Genomic DNA, 24207 nt, shown 5'->3' with positions numbered 1-24207 from the left:
CTGCCCAAAGTATTTATGTTCAATGTTTGCAACGCTGTCACATCACCACAAGATTGCTCCAGGGACCTGAACACAATAATCTTCCTCCAGGGAGTTCAATCAAGTTTTGAATATGTTCGCACAAAAATAGTTAGATTCACAATGTATATTTACATAGAGTCAGAAATATGCAGCACTAAAAGAGGCCATCCATTCCATTGTGCCAGCACTTTGATAGAGTTATTGAATTAGTCCTAGTTCTTTGCTCTTGTCCATAATGTTGTAAATTATTTCCTTTCAACTAATTATTCAATTCACCTTTCAATATTGCTGTTGAATTTGTCTCCACCACACTCTTCAGCTGTGTGTTTCTAATCACAATAAATCCTATGTCCCTCTGGTCCTTTGGTCTTGAAGCTGTGTTCTCCAATTACCTTAAAGCTCCTCTTCCTGTCAATCATCACAGAGTCATAGAGTCAAAGAGATGTACAGCATGGAAACAGACCCTTCATGCATCAAATTTGACCAAAAAAATGGTTTGGCTTGTCCAATGCTTTGGATAACAATTACTTTCTGGCTTTACAAAATAGGCTTATTTTCTTCTACTATAATACTTGGTTTCTGGAAATTTGATGAATCAAATCCAGTGAACTTAAAGAAGGATCGGGAGGTGGAGAAGCTGAAAGCTTTAGAGAGGAATTTCGAAAGTGTATGAAGATCTAGATAGCTGAAGGTATGTCCACAAATGAGCTGGCATAACAGAGAGGCCAACTCAGGGGAACAAGAAGTTCTGGGGGATAAGATGTAGGATTGGATGAAATTACAGACAGATTGTGAAGTGGTTTTAAGCATGCAGATAAGAATTTTAAACTGGAAGCATAAAGGGGCCAGAAGCCAATATAGTTCGCTGTGGTGAACAAGACAAGTTCCAGTTATTGTGAACTCATAGGAGCAATTGGGGTAGGAAAGGGGGAGATCTCTGTCTCTAGTTGATTGCTGATCTCAGAAACCAGAGTAAAAATGTCCTGATTTGAATTGGAAATGAATTTCTGCTTCCCATGATTCAGCAAAGGCAACCAGGGATTTTTCTAACTAAATCCATCTCTTAAGAGCAGTGTGATAAAGTAGCATTTCGAACTGACAACCAAGGTGCAATTTTGTTCATGAGCTTCTCGTGTTCATTCCGAAACAACTGTGTGTCTTGTTTCAGCATAGCCAATGCTCATTTTCACTCAGTTGTGACTGTGGTCATTTTGAAAGTTGTTGATGTACTTTGTCCCAATTTATGGGCTTCCTAAATTGGAGAACGGGATGACCAAAACACTTGAGTTGAACTTCTGGCAATGGGAAGATGTTACACCAGCTAATCAAGAAGATGGAGATTTTCAGATTTTGAAGTTTTGCAGCAATAGTAACAAAAGAAAGCATAAATATTGTAAAGCAATGCAAAAAACAAAACCATGAACAAGCACATAGTCTCAACACTTAAACCATACCGCTCCCAAACCCATGACAAGAAACCCCATGATACCACCTTGCCAATTCCAAGAATAACCTCTGCCCATGAAGCAGAAGATAGAAAAGCTTAAATACACTTACGAACAGGATCAAGAGCTGCTTCTTCCCTGCTATTATTACACTGTTGAATGGACCTCTCAAATTTCAAATTTAATGTTCATCTTGCTTTTGGACATTCTACGTAACTTTGTATAGATTAGATTAGATTAGATTACTTACAGTGTGGAAACAGGCCCCTTGGCCCAACAAGTCCACACCGCCCCGCCGAAGCGCAACCCACCCATACCCCTACATCTACCCCTTACCTAACACTACAGGCAATTCAGCATGGCCAATTCACCTGACCTGCACATCTTTGGAATGTGGGAGGAAACCGGAGCACCCGGAGGAAACCCACGCAGACACGGGGAGAATGTGCAAACTCCACACAGAGAGTCGCCTGAGGCGGGAATTGAACCCAGGTCTCTGGCGCTGTGAGGCAGCAGTGCTAACCACTGTGCCACCGTGCCGCCCACGTATACCTAACTCTGTTCAAGAGTCATAGAGATAAATAACACAGAAACAGACCCCCTCGGTCCAACTCGTCCATGCCATCCAGATATCCTAAACTAATCTAGTTCCATTTGCCAGCATTTGGCTCATATCCCTCTAAGCTCTTCCTATTCATTTACCATCCAGGTATCTTTTAAATGTTGTAATTGTACTAGCTTCCACCCCTTCCTCTGGCAGCTCATTTGATACATGCACAACCCTCTGCATGAAAAAGGTGCCCTTTAGGTCCCTTTTAAATTTTTCCCCTCTCACCCTAAACCTATGCCCTCTAGTTCTGGACTCCCCCATCCCACAGGGAAAAGACTTTGTCTATTTATCTTATCCATGCCCCTCATAATTTTATAAACTCTATAAGGTCACCCCTTAGCCTCCAATGTTCCAGGAAAAACAGCCCCAGCCTGTTCAGCCTCTCCCTATAGCTTTAATCCTCCAACCCTGGCAACATCCTTGTAAGTCTTTACTGAACCCTTTCAAGTTTCACAACATCTTTCCTGTAGGAGGGAGATCAGAATTGCACACAATATTCCAAAAGTGGCCTAACCAATGTCGTGTACAGCCACAATATGACATCCCAACTCCTGTACTCAATACTCTGACCAATAAAGGAAAGCATACCAAACGCCTTCTTCACTATCCTATCTACCTGCAACTCCACTGTCAAGGGACAATGAACCTGCACTCCAAGGTCTCTTTGTTCAGCAACACTTTCTAGGACCTTACCATTAACTGTATAAGTTCTGCTCCGATTTGCCTTTCCAAATTGCAGCACCTCACATTTATTCAAATTAAACTCCATCTGCCACTCCTCAGCCCATTGGCCCATCTGATCAAGATCCCATTATATTTGGGGTAACCTTCTTCGCTGTCCACTACACCTCCAATTTTGATGTCTTCTGAAAATTTACGAACTGTACATCTTATGCTCGCATCCAAATAATTTACATAAATGACGAAAAGCAGTGGACCCATCACCAATCCTTGTGGCACACCACTGGTCACAGGCCTCCAGTCTGAAAAGCAACTCTCCACCACCACCACCTTCTGTCTTCTATCTTCAAACTAGTTCTGTATCAAATAGGAGTTCTTTCTGTATTCCAGGATTTCTAGCCTTATTAATTAGTCTAATGAAGTCCATATAGATCACGTCCACCACTCTGTCCTCATTAATTCTCTTTGTTACTTTTTCAAAAACCTCAATCAAGTTTGTGAGACATGATTTTCCATGCACAAAGCCATGTTGACTATCCCTAATCAGTGCTTCCCTTTCCAAATACATATCAATCCTGTCTTTCAGAATTCTTTCCAACAATTTGCCTACCACCGATGCCAGGCTCCCCTGTTTATAGTTTTCTGGCTTTTCCTTACCACCTTTCTTAAATCGTGGGTCCTTGTTTGTTATGGTGTGCCTGTACTGCATGCAAAACAAAACCTTTCACTGTACTGAGGTACATATGACACCAATAAATCAAATCCAAACAATATGCTATCTTGTATAGAATAGCTCCACATGAATAAATCAGAATGCATTGTCATGTCAAATAGCATTATTTCTGTCTGAACCCGTGCTGTTGATACTATATTTCTGTCCATGTGTTGTCTTAAAGTTCTGAGAAATAAAAATTCAAATCATCTTTCATCAAACAATGGTCCTTAAGAGTAGGGAAGAGCAGTGACTTTTTGATAAACAGAAATCACAGCTTTTGTGAATGTTAATGAATAAGAATAGAACATCCTCTCACATCACCAGGATAAAAGAAGAGATTCACAGGTCATTTATCTCACTGCTATTTGTAGGTACCTTGTTAGATTTTAATTAGCTCTTTAGTTGGTCAATATAACAGTAATGACACTTCAAAAGTACTTCGTTTTCTGAAGGTACTTATTAACTTAGGTCAGTTTATCAGAGAGATAACTAAAAGAAATATAATAAAATATAATTTAAAAAACAACTTAGTTTTATTAGTGTCTGTAATGTATGAAAGTGTTCCACCACGACCTACAGTCTGGTTGATTGAGCCAATAAACACTAAAATGGGAGGGAGGCAAAATCTGAGCCAAACAGCTATGTTTTATTTCACCCATGCCCTTACCCCAATCCCCACACACCAGGCCTTGTTATCATATGGTCTGCTGTTACACATAGCCCATTCAGAAGTCACATGACACCAGGTTATAGTCCAACAGATTTGAAATCACAAGCTTTTGGAGTGCTGCTTCTTCAAGGCACTTCACCTAATGAAGGAGCAGTGTTTTGAAAGCTTATGACTTCAGGTAAACCTGTTGGATGATAATCTGGTGTCACGTGATTTCTGATTCTGTCCAGCCCAGTCCAATACCGGCACCTCCACAACGCAACCCATTGTTAGCTACCAATTGTCCCCATTGGTAGCTATTCATTCTGCTACACTGATCCACTCTTTTGTCTGTCCGATGGTTCTTCTGTCTTTGGGCTCTATCACTACCTATTGTTTACTCCTTACCCCCGCCCCCTTCCACCCTATCTTCTGCATAAAAAACAACTTTTTCCTAGCTGCCATCAGTTCTGAGGAAACGTCAATCGATCTGAAACATTAACTTTCTGATTTCTTTCCACAGATGCTGTCAGGCAAGCTGTGCTAATCCAGCAATTTTCTGCTTATCCAGCATTTGCCGTTCTTTCAGTTATTTAGCTGTGTTTTTCTACAGGGCAGGTAGGAACAGAAGTGGCAAGAGAGAGACTTTAAAAAGGGAACTAAGGAGCACACTGTCCAGGGGACTGAAGGCTACAGCACCAATGCAGGGTCAAACCAAGGGTGGTGATGAACAAATGGATGGAGTTAGAAGAACAAACAATTTTTGGGGAAGGGGTTGAACTGTGGACTGTGGTTAGGTAGTTAGGGCGAGTGTTCTTACAGGACTCAGGCTGGGTGATACCCTCAAAAGATGTGAGTTTTCCAAAGTTACAGCCCAAAGGATGGATATGTGTTGAAGCATGGCTAAATAGAGGGAGGCAGGTGCTCCAGCCAGAAAAGTCCAAGGTACATGGTTCATGTTATCTGTCTGTCAGTGGATTTTATTGCCAATAGGTTCATGTTACTGTAGTAAGGTATTAAATAGCAGTAGATGAACTGTCCCCCGATTGTGAGTTAGACCTGACTACATCCTAAAGGCAAATTATTGCCATGCACGTCTTTATGATTCTGCTCACAGAAGGCATCTCTCAACAACAGGTCTTTTTCACAGAAAAACAAATTCCGGACCATCACTCCCTCCGAATGCATTGTCCGCACACCTTCTGATTATTGTTTAGGAAGGAGGCGGACGAAAAATAAAGTGGGGCAAATATTCGCATTGGCTAAGGAGAGCCGGGAATGACCACGCATGCGTCTCTCCAGCTGAAACTGACATCTTCAATCAAAATTGTTTAAAAAGACGGAAAAAGATCAGGATGGATTTCGAATAGGAAGGAGGGAAAATCCAGTTCTGCAACAAGTCGAAATATGATCTAGCGACTGTAAGTACTGCTAACTTATCCTTGTGTAATGAGCCAGTGTTTGAACAGCCTCTTTAATCCATTGTGACATTTCTAGGCATGTTTTTTTTTTAATCTCTGGCGAATTTGTTTTGTGATATTGACGTGAGAGAGCAACTCCCTTTTCCCTTTGCAGTTGTCTGCTGGTGTTTCTCATCGATATGCGATGAAGATCGCCCGGCAGAGTTGAATAATATATATTCTTTAAACAGGAACAAACCAAAGCACGTTTCCAACAGCGGGGCGTTGTAGTCATTTAAATAGTTTGCTTTAAATAAAAACTCTGATATGCAGCAGATAGCTTTGAAGTCTCGATACCTGTTCAATACACGATATAGCGCCAGTGATAATTAATTCGTAGGAATATGTTCTGAGGACGGTTTCACTGCTGATTATTTAGGTCCATCTCAAGATTTTATTTTCAGGTTTCAGTTCAGGGCTGCAGTGTATTGTGTTTTCTCCATCAACGCTAAATATCATCTAAGTCCATGATGTTCTATGGCCAGAAGATTGAGCATTCAGATCTCACAGACAACAGAATCAATTTAGGATTGTTTCTCAAATTGCTGCACTGAGGGAGTGCTGTATTGTCACAGGTGTTGTCTTTCCAATGAGAGTTTAAGCCAAGTGTATGTCATGCCATGGTGCCATAGAACTGGCTAGCTGTCCAACTCCTCCAGGCAGACCAAATGTCTTAAATTAACCTAGTCCCATTTGCCAGCACTTGGCCCAATCCTTCTAAACCCTTCCTATTCAGGTACTTTTCCAGTTGCCTTTTAAAAACTGTAATTGTACTAGCCTCCACCACTTCCACTAGAAGCTCATTCTATACATGCACCACCCTCTGTGTGAAAAAGTTGTCCCTCAAGACGCCTTTAAATGTTTCCCTTCTCACCTTAAACCTATGCCCCCTAGTTTTGGAATCCCCTACCCTGGGGAATAAAACCTTGCCTATTCACCGTATCCATTCCCATCACAATATTATAGTTCAGAAGTTCAGAGGTTTCCTGGCCAATATGCATCCCTCAACCACAAAAAAGCAGGTGGTCTGGCAGTGCAGTGAAAGCACCCCTACCTATGTGTTCGAACCTCTGGGTTCAACTCCCCATTGGGACCTGTAAGATACACAGGAGCATACATGATATAGTTCGGTAGATTGATAATCAGCATGTGAATGCTTCAATCACTTGCCACTAATGCCCAAAGGAGAAGAAAATGTATGCATGAAGACATGCAAAGATCAAAAAGCAAACACTGGAAAACTTCGTGAGGTCAGACTGAATCTGTCATGAGAGGAACAGAGTTAGCATCTCGGGTTAGAACTGGAAAATATTGAAGTTTATTTCAAAGAATGCACAAGGCTTCAGTTGCTATAACACTTGACCACATTCCTGCCTCAGCTGCTAAACCTGTATCTGTACCTTCTTTAACACTTCACTCAACAACTCCAACATCTCTTCTTGGCTTCTTGCCTTTTATCCATATTACTTGAGCTCATGGAAAACTCAGTTGCCCATCGTCTCATGTGAACAAATTCTTGTTCACCCAGCACCCTGGTGTTTATTGAACTATACTTGGACCTGGTCAAACAAAACTAGATTTTAAAAGTCACATTCTTAATTTTTGAACCTTCCCTAACCTTGCTCCTTCCCTATACTAGAACCTCCAGACCAGCAGCCTATTAAGATTACTGTGTCACTCCATTTTTTTTCCCCATGTACACCTCTGTTTTGCATTGAGCTATGTTTGGCAGGCATGCTTTCAATTATCTGAGCACTTGCTATCTTCACCTTTCCATCCTTCTTTCCTCCATTCTGGCATGCCCTTACACCAAAGATTTTGACAAAACTTTGGCCACCTGCCTCAAAATATACGTATTTCACTCTGCCAAGTTTTATTTGCAAAATATTTTGGAATTTTTTTTTGCTGAATTGAAGGGCCATCACAAATTCAAGTTGAAATTCTCCACAAATTTGGAAAATAAATAGCAGATTTTAAACAAGTGTTCAGAGGTTGTCAAAAATTGCTCCCAGTGCCCAAAAAAGTAAGGTCTCTCATGGGAAAGTCATTGCAAATTTTTTGCATGGCTTGTGCAATATCTTACCGGTAGTTAGTTAAACTACACTACTGTAATATTTCCTGTTGGGTAAACACTTATGAATATGTAATGAACAGTTCTGCAAAACATCAAGCTGTGACGCAATAAGGAAAAGTGAAAACTGTAAACTATTTTACAATTCAGACATCTCGTTCAAGATTGCTGTAGACATTAACATGGGAAAAAGATCAACTACTTTTCTCAAGCCAAGTAGTCTCAGACCTGAATATGGATTCTGATTGAAAGACTGTTTCAGCTTGAAATTGGTGACAAGCTTCCTTTATTGAGCAGGGTCTAACGTCTCACTCTCTAACAATAGTAATCAGACATCAAGCCACTGATGCGATGCAGCTTTATCCTGTGCATGGACAAGAGGAGTTTCAGAAAACAGCCAGCTCTGAGCAAGGGGAGTTTACTGCCTTTTGATGTCCATCACCAGTTGAGTATTTTCTTCTGCTCCTTCAGATGAACAGGCCTCTAGACTTTCTGCTGCCCTGGAATGCTGGTCTTCTACACAACCCTAATATTCACACCCCACCATTAGTGGCTGTGTCTTCATGTGCCTAAACCCTAAGATCTCTAATTCCCTTTCAAAACTTATTTATTTCTCTCTACATCTCTTTCATTCTTTCGTTAAGATGCTTAAAAATAACCTCTTTGACCAAAGTTTTCACAAGATTTCCTTTCATAACACAAAACTAAATTTTGTCTGCACCTTTAGAGCACCTTGAGATGTTTTAGTACATTATAGATGCTAGTATGTTTTGCTGCTGTTTGGAGATTGTATTCCAGAAAGCAATATTTAGAGGGCTGGAGGCACCGATGCTGTGGAAGTTCAAATACAGAAAGATGTTGTTGTATTCATTGTAAAGTATCTCTCTCAATACAACTTGATTCCTTTCAATGTTTAATTTAGTGAAATATGTTATTGCCTGCTGAGACAGCACAGTTTGAAACTGTAGAGGTGTATCTTTTAATCTCAGTGCAGTAGATTTCCTGCAGTAACCTGTCACCCAAACCTGTGACTTCTGACCCCAAAAGGGCAAAGTCTGCAGGCACACGGGAGCACCATCATCTCCAAGGTCCCCTTCAAGTCACGTATCATTCTGCCATGAAAATATATTGCTGTGCCTTCACAGTCACAGAGTCCCTCCTTAACAGCACTGTGGGGTATACCTGCACCACCTGAACTGCAAGAAAATGTTTCATCTACAAACATCTGAGTGTTGAAAATTCATTGTTCAAATATTAAAAGCCTTTATTTTATTCTTTCTTCATGACTAGGATCATAAGGCAGGGAGGAAGCCACTTTGCATCGTGTTGCTTTGAAAGAGCAATCCAATCTGTCTCACACCTCTTTTCTTTGCCCATAACCCTGAAACTTTACTGTCAAGCACTTACACAACTACCTTTGAAACATTATTATTGAATGTACCTCCACCCATTCTTCCCATTCCTGTCTCAGGTTCTTTTTCCTATTAAATCTGTGTGTTCAGATCACTGACCTCCTGTCACTAGAAGCTCCTCTCGCTACCCTTTTGAAACCCTTATGATGATTGTGTATGTGTGTATCATTTCATCATAGGGGTTAAAAAAATCAATCATATGTGGATATATAGATTGATTTTTGTAAGGTCTTCTAATGCAGGACTCCACATTCCCAGAAAGAAATGACCGCTAATAGTGCATTTGATTATTAATTTTATATCAATGTGAAGTTACTCTGGGCTCTCCTCCGTCTTTAAACATGCTAAGAGTAAATCAGGTGTCAAGCCCTGAATGCACTCAGCAGAAAGATGGAGTGATATTGCATTGGGAGTCATCCAGTAAGACAGTGCCTAATGTCCATCACATTGACTGAACTCAGTTTTGCTTTTTATTTGGTTATTGATTCTGCAGGTGCGCGCATTGCAGGCATTTATTGCCCATGACTAGTTCTCCATAAGAAGATGAGATGAGCTAACTGCTGCCATCCATATGGGTGTAGATCCCCCCACAGTGCCTTTTTCTAAGGCACTATGAAACAATGGAATGGTTTGCTAGAGCATTTCAGAGAACATTTAAGAGCCAATCACATTGCTGTGAGTCTGGAGTCACATGTAGGCCATATCAATTAAAGAAAACAGATTTTCTCCCTGAGCACCATTAGTGATAATGTCCCGACCAATGATCCAGTGATGAAGCACATATCCTAACATGATGATGAAAGACAGGAGGATCCCAAGTTATTTGTTGAGTTAATTAACCTCAGCAACAGTGAGGCTCCTGAAATTCTTTCAATGCTTCCCACTAGAAAATCTGTAATAGTGAATGTTCCCCAAATCTCTACTATGATGACCCTCCCCAGTACCTGCTGTAGTCAAATAGTCTGCCAAAACTTGCTGTTCATGAAAGGTAGTCATTGGGGAGAAGTATTCAAGGTGAGGCAGGAGTATAGTGGTAATGTAATTGGATAGTAATCCAGAATCCTAAGCCAAGGTTCTGGGGAAATGGCTTTAAACCCTCCCTAGCAGATGGTGAAATGAAAAGCTAATCCAGTGCCAACTATTATTGCTTGCTTGAAAAAATCCACCTTGTTTATTAATGATCTTCAGGGAAAGAAAGCTGCTATCTTTACCTGATCTGGCGGACATGTGACTCCAAACCCACAACAATGTGATTGACTCTTAACTATCCTCTGGGCAATTAGGGATGGGAATTAAATCCTGGCCTAACTAGAAATGCTCACATCTCATGAATGAGTTTTAAAAATCAGTCCTATTCTACGAAGGGCCAGTAGCTTCAATCAGAAAAAAAAATCAGTCCTTATGCAAATCCACAAAGAAAACTAGAATAGATTAATGTGAAGAAAATGGTTAGGAATATCTATAGAGAGGAAAACAGAGGCAAGTCTTCAGATCAATGAGATTTCATCAGAATTGTGTATATATCTCCTGCACATCAGACCTGAACTAATTAGGTTTTTAATCATTACTTTGGTATTAAAGGTAGTTTTAGCATTGTATCCACCATCCCACAGGGCAGCAATCTTTTTTGTCTTGTCTTTTTTCCAGGCGATGGCTTCTCATCAAGCACAACTAAGAAGACAGAGTTCACAGTCAAGCAGTAATTCCAGCTCCAGTCGCCTGTGCAGGAGACATCCAAACACTTGCTGTTTCTGCTGGTGCTGCTGTTGTTCCTGGTACAGATCTGAAATTGTAACGGAAAGACGTTTTTGTAATTGGTCAGGAGGTGACCTACGTGTGCCAGATGTTAAAGAATGACAGTAGATCCCTCTCCAGAGACCTGAGCACAAATTTACTGCTGGCACTCCCTCTGACAATACTGGAGGAAATGCTACAGTGTCAGAGGAAAGCCAGTTCACCAAGCACTCTGCTTTCTCAGGTGGATGAAAAAGACCCCCATATCTTATTTTGGAGATGAGAGCAGCTTGTGTCCCCAGTATCCTCAATAATTATCCCTCAACCTACATCAGATTATCTGATGTTGCTCTTACTTTCTGGGAGTCTGAAATGTGTAAATAATGTGCTGCATTTCCGATATTACAACAGTGACTACATTTCACGAACATGCTTTATTGCCACTGAGGCATTGAACGGCTCCGTGCTTATGAAAGGTGCTGTATAAGTGTAAGTTTTCTTCCATATGGAAGGTTCCCTCTTGGTCCAGTAAACAAACATATCACACCATTTGCAGTAGAAGGTCCTAAGGTTGGTATCTGGTCTACACTGAGGTATAGAATGTAGCTGAGGCAGTGGTTAGATTACTTGTCATCAGCACTCATGGGACAGGAGCGAACCAGTTCCTGTTCATGTCATTGACTAATAAGCACTCTTGGAAACTATAAACATGTCAATATCAGGGCTGCATAGGATTGGATTTAAATGTGATTTCTCCGATCTCCCCCACTATCGAGAAGTAGCCAGTTGGCAATAGCTAGCTACACTCACAGATGACAACTCAGTTGATTCAAGGTGACATATACTCAGTCAAAATGATATCTGTATGATGTTGGAATCATATCCCACTCTGAGTAATTATGTTCAAAATAAATCTGTTGTGCTTAACTATTAATGCACCTAATGACAGTTTGCAAACGCACTTCTAGAAAATTTGCACAAGGAAATTTTGGGGTCTACAGGCATGTGACTCCAAACCCACAATAATGTGATTGACTCTTAACTATCCTCTGGGCAATTAGGGATGGGAATTCAATCCCCAGTCCTTAAACAGCAAGAAAGTTGGGAACATCAGATCAGATGATCAGTGAGGACATTCCCATCCCTGAGACCAAAAAGTCCCATTTACAATCAGTGTTGGTCGGCAAAATGTGTTTCTCAAGAGTGAGCAGTGAGAGGCCTTTTTGCTTGAATGATCAACATTACTACCTAAGCTTGTCTTGTGTAGTTTTCTGTTCTCCACTGCCAGGTAGGAACTAGAAGCCAAGAAATCCCACCATCAAAGTCAGAGCGGGTAACTGGCAATTCCACCTTAAAAATTGTTCCTCTGGACCTTAATCTTGGACACCCGTTTCCACATCTCTGAGCATGTTCCCTGGGCAGTGGCTACTCCAATCCACAGACATCAGCAGCCAACATGTACCAGCATCACTGCGTCATTGTAATATCTCTCTGATCCATGCACACTATGTTTCTGCATTTCAACACTGCACTTTGGTACTTTTCATTGGAATGCTGCTGCAAGGACATTTTCCATGCAGGGACAGGCAAACATTTCCTGGTTTGTAATTGAGAGCATCTCAGGTTGGCTTACTCACTCTCTTAGCACTCATTAGGGGTGGCACAGTGGTTAGCACTGTTGCCTCACAGTGCCAGAGACCCGGGTTCAATTCTCGCCTTGGGCAACTGTTTGTATGGAGTTTGCACATTCTCCCTGTGTCTGCGTGGGTTTCCTTCAGGTGTTCTGGTTTCCTCCCACAGTCCAAAGATGTGCAGGTTAGGTGAATTGGCCATGCTATGTTGCCCATAGTGTTAGGTGAAGGGGTAAATGTAGGGGAATGGGTCTGGGTGGGTTGCTCTTCAGAGGGTCGCTGTGGACTTGATGGGCCGAAGGGCCTGTTTCCACACTGTAAGTAATCTAATCTAATCATTCCCTCTGTGCCTATTTCGATGCTCACAGAATTGCTGTTTTGTGCTTTGCCCTCTCAGCCAGGCTCACAATACTTACACTTTGCCTTCCAGCACTGGCACAAAGCCAAGCTTCTTGTTATACGTAGTAGCAGTCATCAGTCATGAGGCATGGACATTTTGTTGTCCAGCATTGTGCTGTGTCATTCTCACACTTGATTCATGTACCAGTTGAATTCACAACAAACATACTCCATGTGTTTCAACCCAATGGCCATGTCTCAAAGTCTACAGTGAGTAATCCTGTCCTCTCAAGGAACACATCCTTCAGGCATGGGATCCCTGTACAGTAGATCAAGGGCAGCCTCAAGGGCAGAGTCAGTAGTTAGGAAGGCAAAGACAATGTTGTCATTCATCTCGAGAGGACTACAACATAAAGTACTTCTGAGGCTTTATAAGACCACATTTAGAGTATTGTGAGCAATTTTGGGCCCCATACCTCAAGAAAGATGTATTGGCCCTGGAGCAGGTCCAGAAGAGGTTCACAAGAATGGTCCCAGGAATGAAAGCAGGTCAGGCAGCAACTGAGGAGCAGGAGAATTGACATTTCGGGCTTAAGCCCTTCATCAGGAATGAGGCTTGTGGGCCGGGGGACTGAGAGATAAATGGGAGGGGGGGTGGGGTTGGGGGGAAGGTAGCTGAGAATGCATTAGGTAGATGAAAGTGAGGGAGAAGGTGATATTTCAGAGAGGGGGGTGGAGCAGATAGATGGGAAAGGTGATGGACAGGTCAGGAGGGCAGTATTGACGTGGAGGTTTGGGACTGGGATAATGTGGGGGGAGGGGAAATGAGGAAACTGTTGAAATCCACATTTATCCTGTGTGGTTGCAGGGGCCCAAGGTGGAACATAAGGTGCTCTTCCTCCAGGCCTCATAGTCCACCTTGGGACCCTGCAACCCCACTAGACATTGCAAGGGGAAACCCTCCATAAAACTCATCAAAAATGACAGTCATAATATGATAAGATTCAGCCCTACATAGGTTGGAGGCAGGGAAAGGTGGAGGAGTTCTTTTTTAATCACATCTTTAAGGCATTTTATCCGAAAGCGGTAGCCCCCTTCACCAGCTGTTTCGAAGATCAAAGCAAATTGAATACCGCAGCAGAAAGAACCCAAAACATTTCTCTAACTTGACTAAACTTTCATTATTCCATCATTGACAACCATATCTTCAGTCAGCTAGACTTTCAGCTAGGTAATTCTGTCTGTAATCCTCTCTGTCTTTTCCAATTCTTTGGGATACTCTTTAAAATCTACATTTGTGTCCAGTTTTTTGTTTTGGTCACTTCCCTTATGTGGAAAACAGCTTGGAAATCCCACTTGTGAGAATAAACACGTAATCTAAGCACCAATTTGTACCTGATAGTGCTCTTATGCAAACCCTAGAATAATGTTTCATTTTTTTGAAGGCATTATATAACTGTGAGCTGTTGAATAAAGATACAACCTGGAGAGAGGTTAGGGTGAGAATTGTATGTCAGATTGCCATTATGCACAATGAAATAAAACTTCTTGTTACTTTTCAGCCTAACTGTCAGAAATGAAGATAAACATGATTGCAACAGAACACCATCTCTAATTTCCCAGATGGAAAGTCTTCAGAACAAAGAAGAAAGGTGAACATTCACTCCTGAGGTGGTGATCTCTTTTCAATTCGAACTTAATTTTTTGAATCACACCGGACATGAAACATCAACTTTGTTTCTCACTCTGCAGATGCTGCCAGACCTGCTGAGTTTCTCCAGCACTTTCTATTTTTATTGAGTTAAAAAAAACTCATATCTGGTCAACATAACACATGGAATTGTTAGAAACATACCTGCTATATACAGGAGGGTGAGTCTGAGTTAGGAATATTTTGAAGATTTATGAGAGGATAGTCAATGAAAGATTGTTCCCACTGATTGGTAAATTGATTACAAGGGATTAACGCCAGAGCAACAAAGGAGGAAATTACATCAAATGTACATCACAGAAACAGGCCATTGGGTGTAACTAGTCTCTGCTGTTATTTATGATCCACATAAGCCTTCACCAAATCCTCATCAACACACCTCATTAACCCTAATCTTCTCTGTAAAACCTGCAGGGCTGAGAATCATAAATTAAAGCAGAAAATACTGGGACTACCTAACAGGTCAGACAGAGAGAGAGAAACAGAGCTAAGATGTTGATTTTCCAGTCAGGCTACGGTCCAGATGTCAGCTTCAATTCTGCCTCAAACCTAAATGTGGCCATAGTGTGACATCTTTTGCGAATGTCTCAGGGATAAGCAGTTAGTGAACTTCCACAAGGTCCTAGCAGACCCAGTTGTTTGCCAGTTCTGTCAATATTAGGCCCAAACAGTTGCTCATGAATTCCAGGAAGTTAATTTCTGCAGCCTTCACCCCACCTTTGGCAAGATAGCGTGGAGGTAGGAATGCAGCTTTCCTGCTCTTGCTCCTGGTCCTGCCTATAGTTTTGTTTGTCATTTACGTAAATCATTTGGATGAGAATATATAAGGCATGGTTAGTAAGTTTACGGGTGACATCAAAATTGGTAACATAGGAGACAGTAAAGAAGGTTTTCTAAGGTTACAAAGGAATCTTGATCAAATGGGTCAATGGGCTAAAAAATAGCAGGTGGACTTCAATTTGGATAAATGTGAGGTATTGCATTTTGGTAAAACAAACAAGGACAGAACTTGTACAATTAATGTTAGGGCCTTGGGTAGTGTTGTAGAATAGGGGGACCTAGAGGTTTGGATACATAATCTTTTGAAGTTTACGTCACACGTAGGCAGGATAAAAAGACATTTAGCACATTTGGTTTCATTGTTCAGTTCTTTGAATATAGTTGGGAAGTCATGTTGAGGTTATACAGGACATTGGTGAGGCCTCTTCTGGAGTACTATGTCCAGTTCTGGTTACCCAGTTATAGGAAGAATATTATTAAGCAAGAAAGGGTTCAAGAGAGATTTGCCAGGATATTGCTGGCTATGTAAGATTTGAATTATAAAGAAAGGCTTGTGTAGGCTGAGACCTCTTTCACGGGAGCATAGGAGACTGAGAGGTGACTGTATGGAGGTTTATAAGATCATGAGGGGTATAGATAGGGTTAATGGTAGGTGTATATTCCCTGGGATAGGGAATTTCCAGACTGAGACATATCTTTAAGATGAGGTGGAGAGATTTAAAATGGGGCATTCTTTTACACAGAGAGTGGTTTGCATGTAGGAGAGGTCAACTTCCTGAGGAAGTGGTGAATGTGGGTGCAGTTACACTTAAAAAGACACTTGGATAAGTACATGAATAGGCAAGGTTTTGAGGGATATGGGCCAGGAGCAGGCAGATGGGACTAGTTTAGTTTGGGATTATGTTCAGCATGTACTGGTTGGACCGCAGTGTATTTCCTCGTGCTGTATGACTCTATGATTGTGTGACCAAATTGTCTCTGTGAGATTGGGAAAATTCAGGGTGGCTAAAGTTCAAAATGCAAGATGTTGAAGATTAATTCAGGAAAGACAATGGCTTAGCAGTATTGTCATTAGATTATTAACCCAGAAACCAAGGTAATGTCCCAGGGACCCAGTTTCAAACCTCACCATGGCCAATGGTGGAATTTTAATTCTTTTTTAAAATGTGGGATTAAGAGTCCAATGATGATTATGAAGCCATTGCCAATTGTCAGGAAAAACTCTCCTGGTTCATTAATACCCTTTAGGGAAGGAAATCTGTTGTCACTGGTCTGGTCTACATTTGAATTCAGACCCAGAGTAATGTGGTTGAGCCTTAATTGCCTTTGATTTGATTTGATTTAATTCAGTTTATTACTGTCACATGTACCGAGGTACAGTGAAAAGTGTGTTAATTGTTTTACAGGCAGATTGTATTTAACAGGTGTAGCAGGGTAACAGAACAGAGTGCAGGATGCAATGTTACAGCTGCTGAGAAGGGAGAGAGAAAAAAAAGAAAGAAAAATCAACATTAACATTGTAGAGGTCCATTCAAAAGTCTGACAACAGCAGGGAAGAAGCTGTTCTTGAATGTGTTTGTGTGTGTATATAAACGTTTATATCTTCTACCCAATGGATGAGGCTGGAGGAGAGCATAACCAGGGTGGGAGGGGTCTTTGATTGTATTGACTGCTTTCCCAAGGCAGTGGGAAGTATAGATAAAGTCAGTGGATGGAAGGCTGATGGACTGGATTGTGCTCACAACTCTGTAGTTCCTTTTGGTCTTCGGAAGGGCAGTTGCCATTTATGCTGTGATGCATAAGGTAGGATGCTTTCTATGGTGCATCTATAAAAATTTGCAAGAGTCTCTAGGTAATTAGGGATGAGGAATAAACACTGGCCTGGCCAGAGACATCTACATCCCATGAACAAATTGAAACTAAAATAGCTTTTGTGTACATTTGGAGGCAAGGAAAATTAAAGTGGCAGTGGGGAAAAGAAAAGATCAAATGGGTGCTAGGCTAAAGGGTGTGAGTGACTAAATGACAAAAGATAGAACAATCTCAGGGGCTGAATGGCTGACTCATGGTCCAATATGAAGGGATTGATAGTGTAAAGTAACAAGAGATGGTAATGGGTCAAATATAGCAACACAGCATGTGCCCAGAGGAACTTTAAATATTTAGTGCACAGTGGCAGAGGTCAGACTGGGAAATTGCATGGGGAAAATGTCAACATGAAGAGGAAGAAAGGTGATGGAAGAAAGGCAAGGAGATCATAGAGATGTGAATCACCCAACCATCTCTGCTCTGATAGGAGATTCCAAAGCTCCAACTATTGAGCATGTTTGATCAAACTGGAACTGGCTTGAGGCTCATTTACAGCACTCCCCACCATCACACTGTGGCAATACTGAGATCAGAGATTTCTATGAGGTCACTGGTGGTGCTAACAACTATTTATTGGTACTGCAGACCTCTGGAAAATATCAAACACCATCTTCATTTTCCAAAAGAGGTGACATTTAACTGCAATAATTTATAAGCCTGTACAAGTGATTTGATAAATATTGAAAGGCATGGTGGCTCAGTGGTTAGCACTGTTGCCTCATAGCACCAGAGACCTGGGCTCAATTCTAGCCTTGGGTGACTGTGTGGGGTTTGCAAGATCTGTGTGGGTTTCCAAGTTCTATGTGGCTATGCAAAATTGCCCATAGTGTAGGTTATGAGTCAGGGGTAAATATAGGGCAGGGGAATGGGTTACTCTTCAGAGGGTTGGTGTGGACTTGTTGGGCCGAAGGGCCTGATTCCACACTGCAGGGATTCTAATTCTAATTGAGGGTAGCTGAAGAGTTTATAAATTATCAGGAAAGACAAAACAAATTGGAATTTGTTTTTCTTGCAAAGCAAAGACTGAGGGGTTAAGGGTTTTGAATCAATGAATTTGTCCATGAGGTAGATGTGTAGAAGCCCAAAATGTGCACACGTATAAGATATTCACAAAAACAAAAGCTATATGGAATTCAGAAGAAACCAAGAAAGTGGAACTCACAAAAATAAGGAGGAGCAAACAATAGGCAAACATTTAAAAGGAAGCTAGATAAATACATGAGGTGGAAAGGAATGGATTATTATACTGTAGGGTTAGCTCATGTGGAACATTAACACTAATACAAACCAGTTGCACCCAGTAGCCTGTTTCTGTGCTATGAAGTTCTATTGACTAATTCTAGAACTCAGCCTTTGATAACATCACGTATGGAGCACAATGCCTCCAAAAGTTATGAGAAGTACATGAGTATTCACATTGGGAAAGGATTAACAAACTGGATCTCCTTTCCCTTTAATAAGAAGGCTTAGTAGTGACCTGATAGAGATGTTTAAAGTTATGAAAAGCTTTGGCAACATCAATACTGTTTCCTTTTGTGGAGAACAGAATATCCAGAAGCTGTCAATGCAAGACAGCCAGTAAGAAATCCAATAGGAAATTCAGAAGAAACTTTGTTTTTTAAATCAAGGGGCAAGAAGGCAGAACTGGTTACCACAGGGAATGGTTGAAGAATAGTATAGGACTGCTGAAAAATCTTCAAAGTGTGTCTTTTCTCAAGTTCTGTAATACAAAATATCTATTAGAATAGTGAAAAGGGAAACCAGACAAGCATATTAGAGGGAAGGGAATAGATGGTTACACTGGTAGTTTTAGGTGAGGAAAAATGGGAGGAGATTCAAGTGTAGCAACAACACCACATGGACTGGTCGGACTAAATGGCATGTATTTGTGCCATATCGAAGGTGGCACAGTGACTAGCACCGCTGCCTTACAGCACCAGGGACCTGGGTTTGAATCCAGCCTCGGGCAACTGTCTGTGTGGAGTTTGCACATTCTCCCTGCGTGGGTTCCTCTAGGTGCTACAGTTTCCTCCCACAGTCCAAAGATGTACATCTTAAGTGAATTGGCCATGCTAAATTTCCCTTAGTGTTCAGGGATGTGTGGACTAGGTGTATTAGTCAGGGGTAAATGTATAGTAATAGAGTAGGGGAATGGGTCTGGGTGGTTTACTCTTTGGAGGGTCAGTGTGGACATGTAGGGCCAAATTTCCACACTGTAGGGATTCTATGAAATATTGAATGGAAATTCAAGATGAAATTAGTAATATTTATATGACTATTTATGAATAGATAAAAGGTCAATAGCCTGTATGGTGTCAGGTGGTTTTTGTAAAGATTTATCTCAAATATTCCCATGCTCACTCAACTCTCTAGAATCATGGAATTTTGTAACAATGATGGAGGCCGTTTAGCTCATTATGTCGGTGCTGGAACTTCAAAAGACCTATTTACTTCATCCTACCCCTTGCCTTTTCTCCATTCTTTTCAAACATTTATCTATTTCCCTTTCAAAAGCTATTCTAGGTCCTGCTCCCACCACCTTCTCTGGGTGAACCTGTCATTATCCAACAAACTATTGAGTAATGTATTTCTTATTATATCTTTTAGTTACCCAGTCACTAACCAGCGGAAACAGGTTTACTAATTAATTTTAGAAGAATTCCTCTCGTTAAATGCCATTTATTTCTCTCAAAATTCATCTCATTGCCTGTATGACCCAATAATGTTGTCTGCCTCAATGCCATCCTTTAATAATTTATTTTGTAACAACTACCTTTTTGCAGGAGAGCTTAGTTTTATTACGTCTCTGTGGCATAAGGAAGTAAAGATTAACATTCCATAGACTTGTACATGAGAGGCCATTTGATGTATTCTGTTTCATATTCCTTCATATTCTTAAGTTTCCCAGTATTTGACTCATATTTCACGATAAAATAAACTCTTCGCCATCGTGAGTATTATTTCTGAATAATTTTGCCACTTTCAGTTCATAAGACTAGGAAGCTTCTTTACCAGAGAGAATAAACCAGTTGCAATTTCCTTCACCTTCCCCTGTAACAGATACATTCCTAAGAGCTGGCATCTCCCCTTTTGATTCACAGTGGGATTCTGAGCCTGGAAGAGGTCACTGCTTGGTCCCAGTCATTTGAACAGCTTCTGAAGAATTCAGCTGGAAGGAACATTTTAATGGAATTCTTACAAAGTGAACACAGTGATGAAAACATTCTCTTCTGGCTTGCTTGTGAGAAACTTAAGCAGGAAGATGACAAAGCTATCATTGCAGAAATGGCAAAATCAATTTACCTAGACTATATCTCAATACTGTCTCCAAAGGAGGTGAGTGATATGTGAAAGAATTGGAGCACGTAAATAAAGAGGATGCACATAAAAGAAGTAATTTGCATTTATCTTTAATTACCTTATTGCATCCCAAAGTGCCCAACAACTATTGAAATACAGTAACTATGGGAAACAAGGCAGACAATCTGTGTACAAGTTCCTACAGAAATATATTAAATAAGCAGACAGTCTTTTGAACAATGTTTGTGGAGGGACAAATGTTCATTGGTGCATGAGGAACACTGCACTCAAAGTCTTCAGAATGAGGCAATGTAATCATTTATATCCACCTGATATGACATATAGGTTCTTGGTTTAACATCTCAGCTGAGAGGAAGCATCTCCAATAGTGCAAACCTCCCTCAATCCAGCCTTTGGAATGTCCCTGAATTGGGATTGTGGAAGCCCATAATTTTCTGACTTTGGAAGTGTGCTACCCTCAGATCCACAGCTGAAATACAGTCACATCTCTATTTCTTTGTCCATTACATGTTTCCCCCAAAAATTGGTTCAATGCTGTACCAAAGGAGTAAACTCTCATAGTAATTGCATAGGTACCGCACCCAAGTGCCCAGGTATTTAATGCAATAGATATCCCCAGCTCTCTCTGTTCTTGCACAACTTTCAAATTGTACTGTTCAGCATGCATTTCTTTACATATTCTTCACACCAAAACATATCACCACAGGGCCTATGTCTTTTTAAAATCCATTATCCTCCCTAATGTTTACTGTCTTGCCACCATCTGAAAAATTTGGAAATCGTGCTCTGATTCCCCAAGTTCATACTATTAAGATATTAGTGATTTCTGAGAAGATTTGTAGTTCAGGTTGATGATAAGTCTGTAAGTTAGCTCACTGAGCTTAAAGGTTTGTTTTCAGATGTTTCATCACTATACTAGGTAACATCATCAGTGAGAGCATCAGGTGCAACACTGGTGATATGTCCCACTTCTCTGTTTATAGGTCTTGGTTTCTTCAGGTGGGTGATGTCATTTCCAGTTCTTTTTCTCAAGGGAAGGTAGGTGAGATCTAAGTTAAGGTGTTTATTGATGGAGTTCTGGTTAGAATGCCATGCCTCTAAGAATTCTCTTGCGTGCCTTTGTTTCGCCTGTCCTAGACTGTGTGTGTTGTCCCAATCAAAGTGATGTCCTACTTTATCTGTATGTATGGAAACTAGTGATCGTGGGTCATGTCTTTTGGTAGCCAGTTGATGTTCGTGTACCCTGGTGGCAAGTTTCCTGCTAGTTTGTCCAATGTAGTGTCTTGCATGGTATCTTGTAAATGACGTTAGTTTTGCTGGTGGTATCTAATGGATCCTTTTGCAACTAATGAACCTAAAGGATCCTTTTGCAACTAATGAACCTAAAGGATCCATTAGATACCACCAGCAAAACTAATGTCATTTACAAGATACCATACAAAATCTGTAAAACACATTACATCTGGCAAACTGGCAGGAAACTTGCCACCAGGGTACATGAACACCAACTGGCCACCAAAAGACACGACCCACTATTACTAGTTTCCATACACACAAAGAAAGACACCACTTTGACTGGGACGACGCATACATTCTAGGAAAGGTGAAACAAAGATATGCACGATAATTCTTAGAGGCATGGCATACACCATCAATAAACACATCAACTTAGATCCTACCTAACTTGCCTTGAAAAAAAAAGAACCGGAAATGACATCACCAACATTAAGAAACCAAGACCTATAAATAGAGCAGTGGGACATACGACCAACGTTTCAACAGAGACTGTCACTAATGATGTTACCTAGCCATGGTGATGAAACATCTGAAAACAAACCTTCAAGCTCAGCAAGCTAACTTAGAGCTATTAAGATATATTGAAAGTGCAGTGATTGAGTGCTGATCCTTAAGCACACCACACAGCCAATGTGCTTTCAAAATCCATTATCCTCCCTAATGTTTACTGTACTTTCAAACTTGCCACCAACTCATTACCTCCCATTATAGACTATGAAACAGCCATTTGCAACCATTCTGTTTGCTATCGTGGCCAGCTGGATATGTTTGTAATGTACCATCCCATATTTAAAAGGGATCGGTGATAGCATCTCCCTTACTTTAAAGAGAATATATTATGGCAGAATTCCCACTTTGTCAGTGTCTCTGATTACAAGAGTCTTTCTTTAAATAATTAAGCAATGTTGAGTTTCACATGTGAGTTTCTTTCCCTAGGTCAGCATCGATGCAAGTGTACGAGAGACAATCAACAAAAACATGGTGATGCCAACAGCAGACATGTTTAACGAAGCACAAATGCAGATATATGCACTGATGCACAGGGACTCCTACCCAAGATTCTTGAATTCACCAATGTACAAATCACTTTTACAAAATGCAACTGCCTCAGGCAATGCCCTGGATTCTAAACTGTAACAGTCATTCCAGCATTGTGCGCAAGACCAAAAACCGAGGCGATATGAAGATTGATGAAGAATCAAACTCTCAGGCCTCCTATGGCAATCCTTCTCACACTTCTTGAAGCAAAATGGGGCCATCAATTACTCACCAAAATAACCACCACTTGCCTTACTGATATAATGTGGACAAAATGCTGTATCCTATGAAGTCTCCAAAACCTTCCATAACTTCTAAGTCTACACATACCAGAAGATTGGAAGGCTTCAACATCTCATTGACTCTGTTTAAATTTCCACTGGGCTATTGACAATCCCATAATATGTAGATCCACCCCAAGTTAAGCAAAATTCAGTCTTGTTGAAAGGGTTGATCCTGGATGATAATCCATCTCTTTCAAAGACCGTTTCATTTGTTGTGCTATGGATGTTTTAAGTTCAGGTTTTCCCTTTCACAGCTTTACTTTTCATCTCATTAGTCTTTATATTAATATGACATTAATAAATATTAATATGTGGAAAGTTTCATATTGCTGATGGCTAAACCTCAATAACCCATTTTGCAGAAGTGGCCAAAGATAAGTCTTTGTAAAAAGTTGTTTTAGAGATAATTTAATCAACTTGCTTTATTGTTGAGGCAATTTTGAAATATTGGGTAGAGTCAACCAAATTACTATGAATCTGGTGTCACATGTCAGCCATACCAGTTGAGGATGGCAGATTTCCTTCCTTCAAGAGCATAATAAAACTTATCTGGTTCAATGGTTTCACGATCATCATTACTGAGAATAGCTTTAAATTTCTGATTGTTCTTAATTGATTTAGTTTAAATTCCCACCAGCTGCCTCAGCGGGATTTGAACTTGTGTTTCTAGTCTCGGCCTGTGGATCACTAATCCAATTATATTATTACTCGCCACCATCTCCCTATTAATTCATATGGTGAGGTATAATTAGAGTCCTAGTTAAGACACTCAAGCATCTGATCTACCCTTCTGGTCCCAGCACAGTACAGAAGGAATATTGCACTGTCAGGGCTTCTGTTTTGGGGATAAGATGTTAAACCTAAGCTTTACCAAACCCTCTCTGAAGTTTGTAAAAGATCCAACAGTGTGATTCTGTAGATGAGGCAGGATCTCCTTCCTGATGTCCTGGCCAATCCTTATCCCCAGTCAAATCTCAAAAAACCAATCTTCTGCACTTTTACAATACTCCCCATGGAAGCTTGCTGTTTTACATTAAGTGCTATATTTCCCATATTACAACAGTGGCTGAACTTCAAGAATATCCCATTAGCTCGAAAATGCTTTGAGACACCTAAGGCCATGAGTTTAGGCCTATGCAG

The 24207-nt window shown here is 40.7% G+C and overlaps 1 protein-coding gene across 1 annotated transcript; it reads left to right on the top strand.

The window, feature by feature from the left end:
* The first annotated feature begins 5424 nt into the window (after positions 1 to 5424).
* Positions 5425 to 23625, top strand: LOC140453529 (regulator of G-protein signaling 17-like). The gene is made up of 6 exons (XM_072548281.1): positions 5425 to 5542; positions 7978 to 8096; positions 10712 to 10839; positions 14331 to 14420; positions 20230 to 20464; positions 22682 to 23625. The coding sequence occupies exons 3-6, from the start codon at positions 10715 to 10717 to the stop codon at positions 22880 to 22882; spliced, it is 651 nt and encodes a 216-aa protein (XP_072404382.1). The 5' UTR covers positions 5425 to 5542; positions 7978 to 8096; positions 10712 to 10714; the 3' UTR covers positions 22883 to 23625.
* Positions 23626 to 24207: the final 582 nt, after the last annotated feature.

The sequence above is a fragment of the Chiloscyllium punctatum genome, chromosome 27 (genome assembly GCF_047496795.1).
Source record: "Chiloscyllium punctatum isolate Juve2018m chromosome 27, sChiPun1.3, whole genome shotgun sequence".
In the NCBI taxonomy this organism is placed as follows: Eukaryota; Metazoa; Chordata; class Chondrichthyes; order Orectolobiformes; family Hemiscylliidae; genus Chiloscyllium; species Chiloscyllium punctatum.
This window is presented reverse-complemented; position numbering and strand designations above follow the sequence as displayed.

Bases quoted from the DNA above. Each gene is read 5' to 3' on its own strand.
- LOC140453529 (XM_072548281.1), top strand. From the start codon at position 10,715: ATGGCTTCTCATCAAGCACAACTAAGAAGACAGAGTTCACAGTCAAGC. The intron at 10,840-14,330 runs GTACAGATCTGA...GTTACTTTTCAG, and splicing joins TGGTGCTGCTGTTGTTCCTG to CCTAACTGTCAGAAATGAAG. The intron at 20,465-22,681 runs GTGAGTGATATG...TTCTTTCCCTAG, and splicing joins CAATACTGTCTCCAAAGGAG to GTCAGCATCGATGCAAGTGT.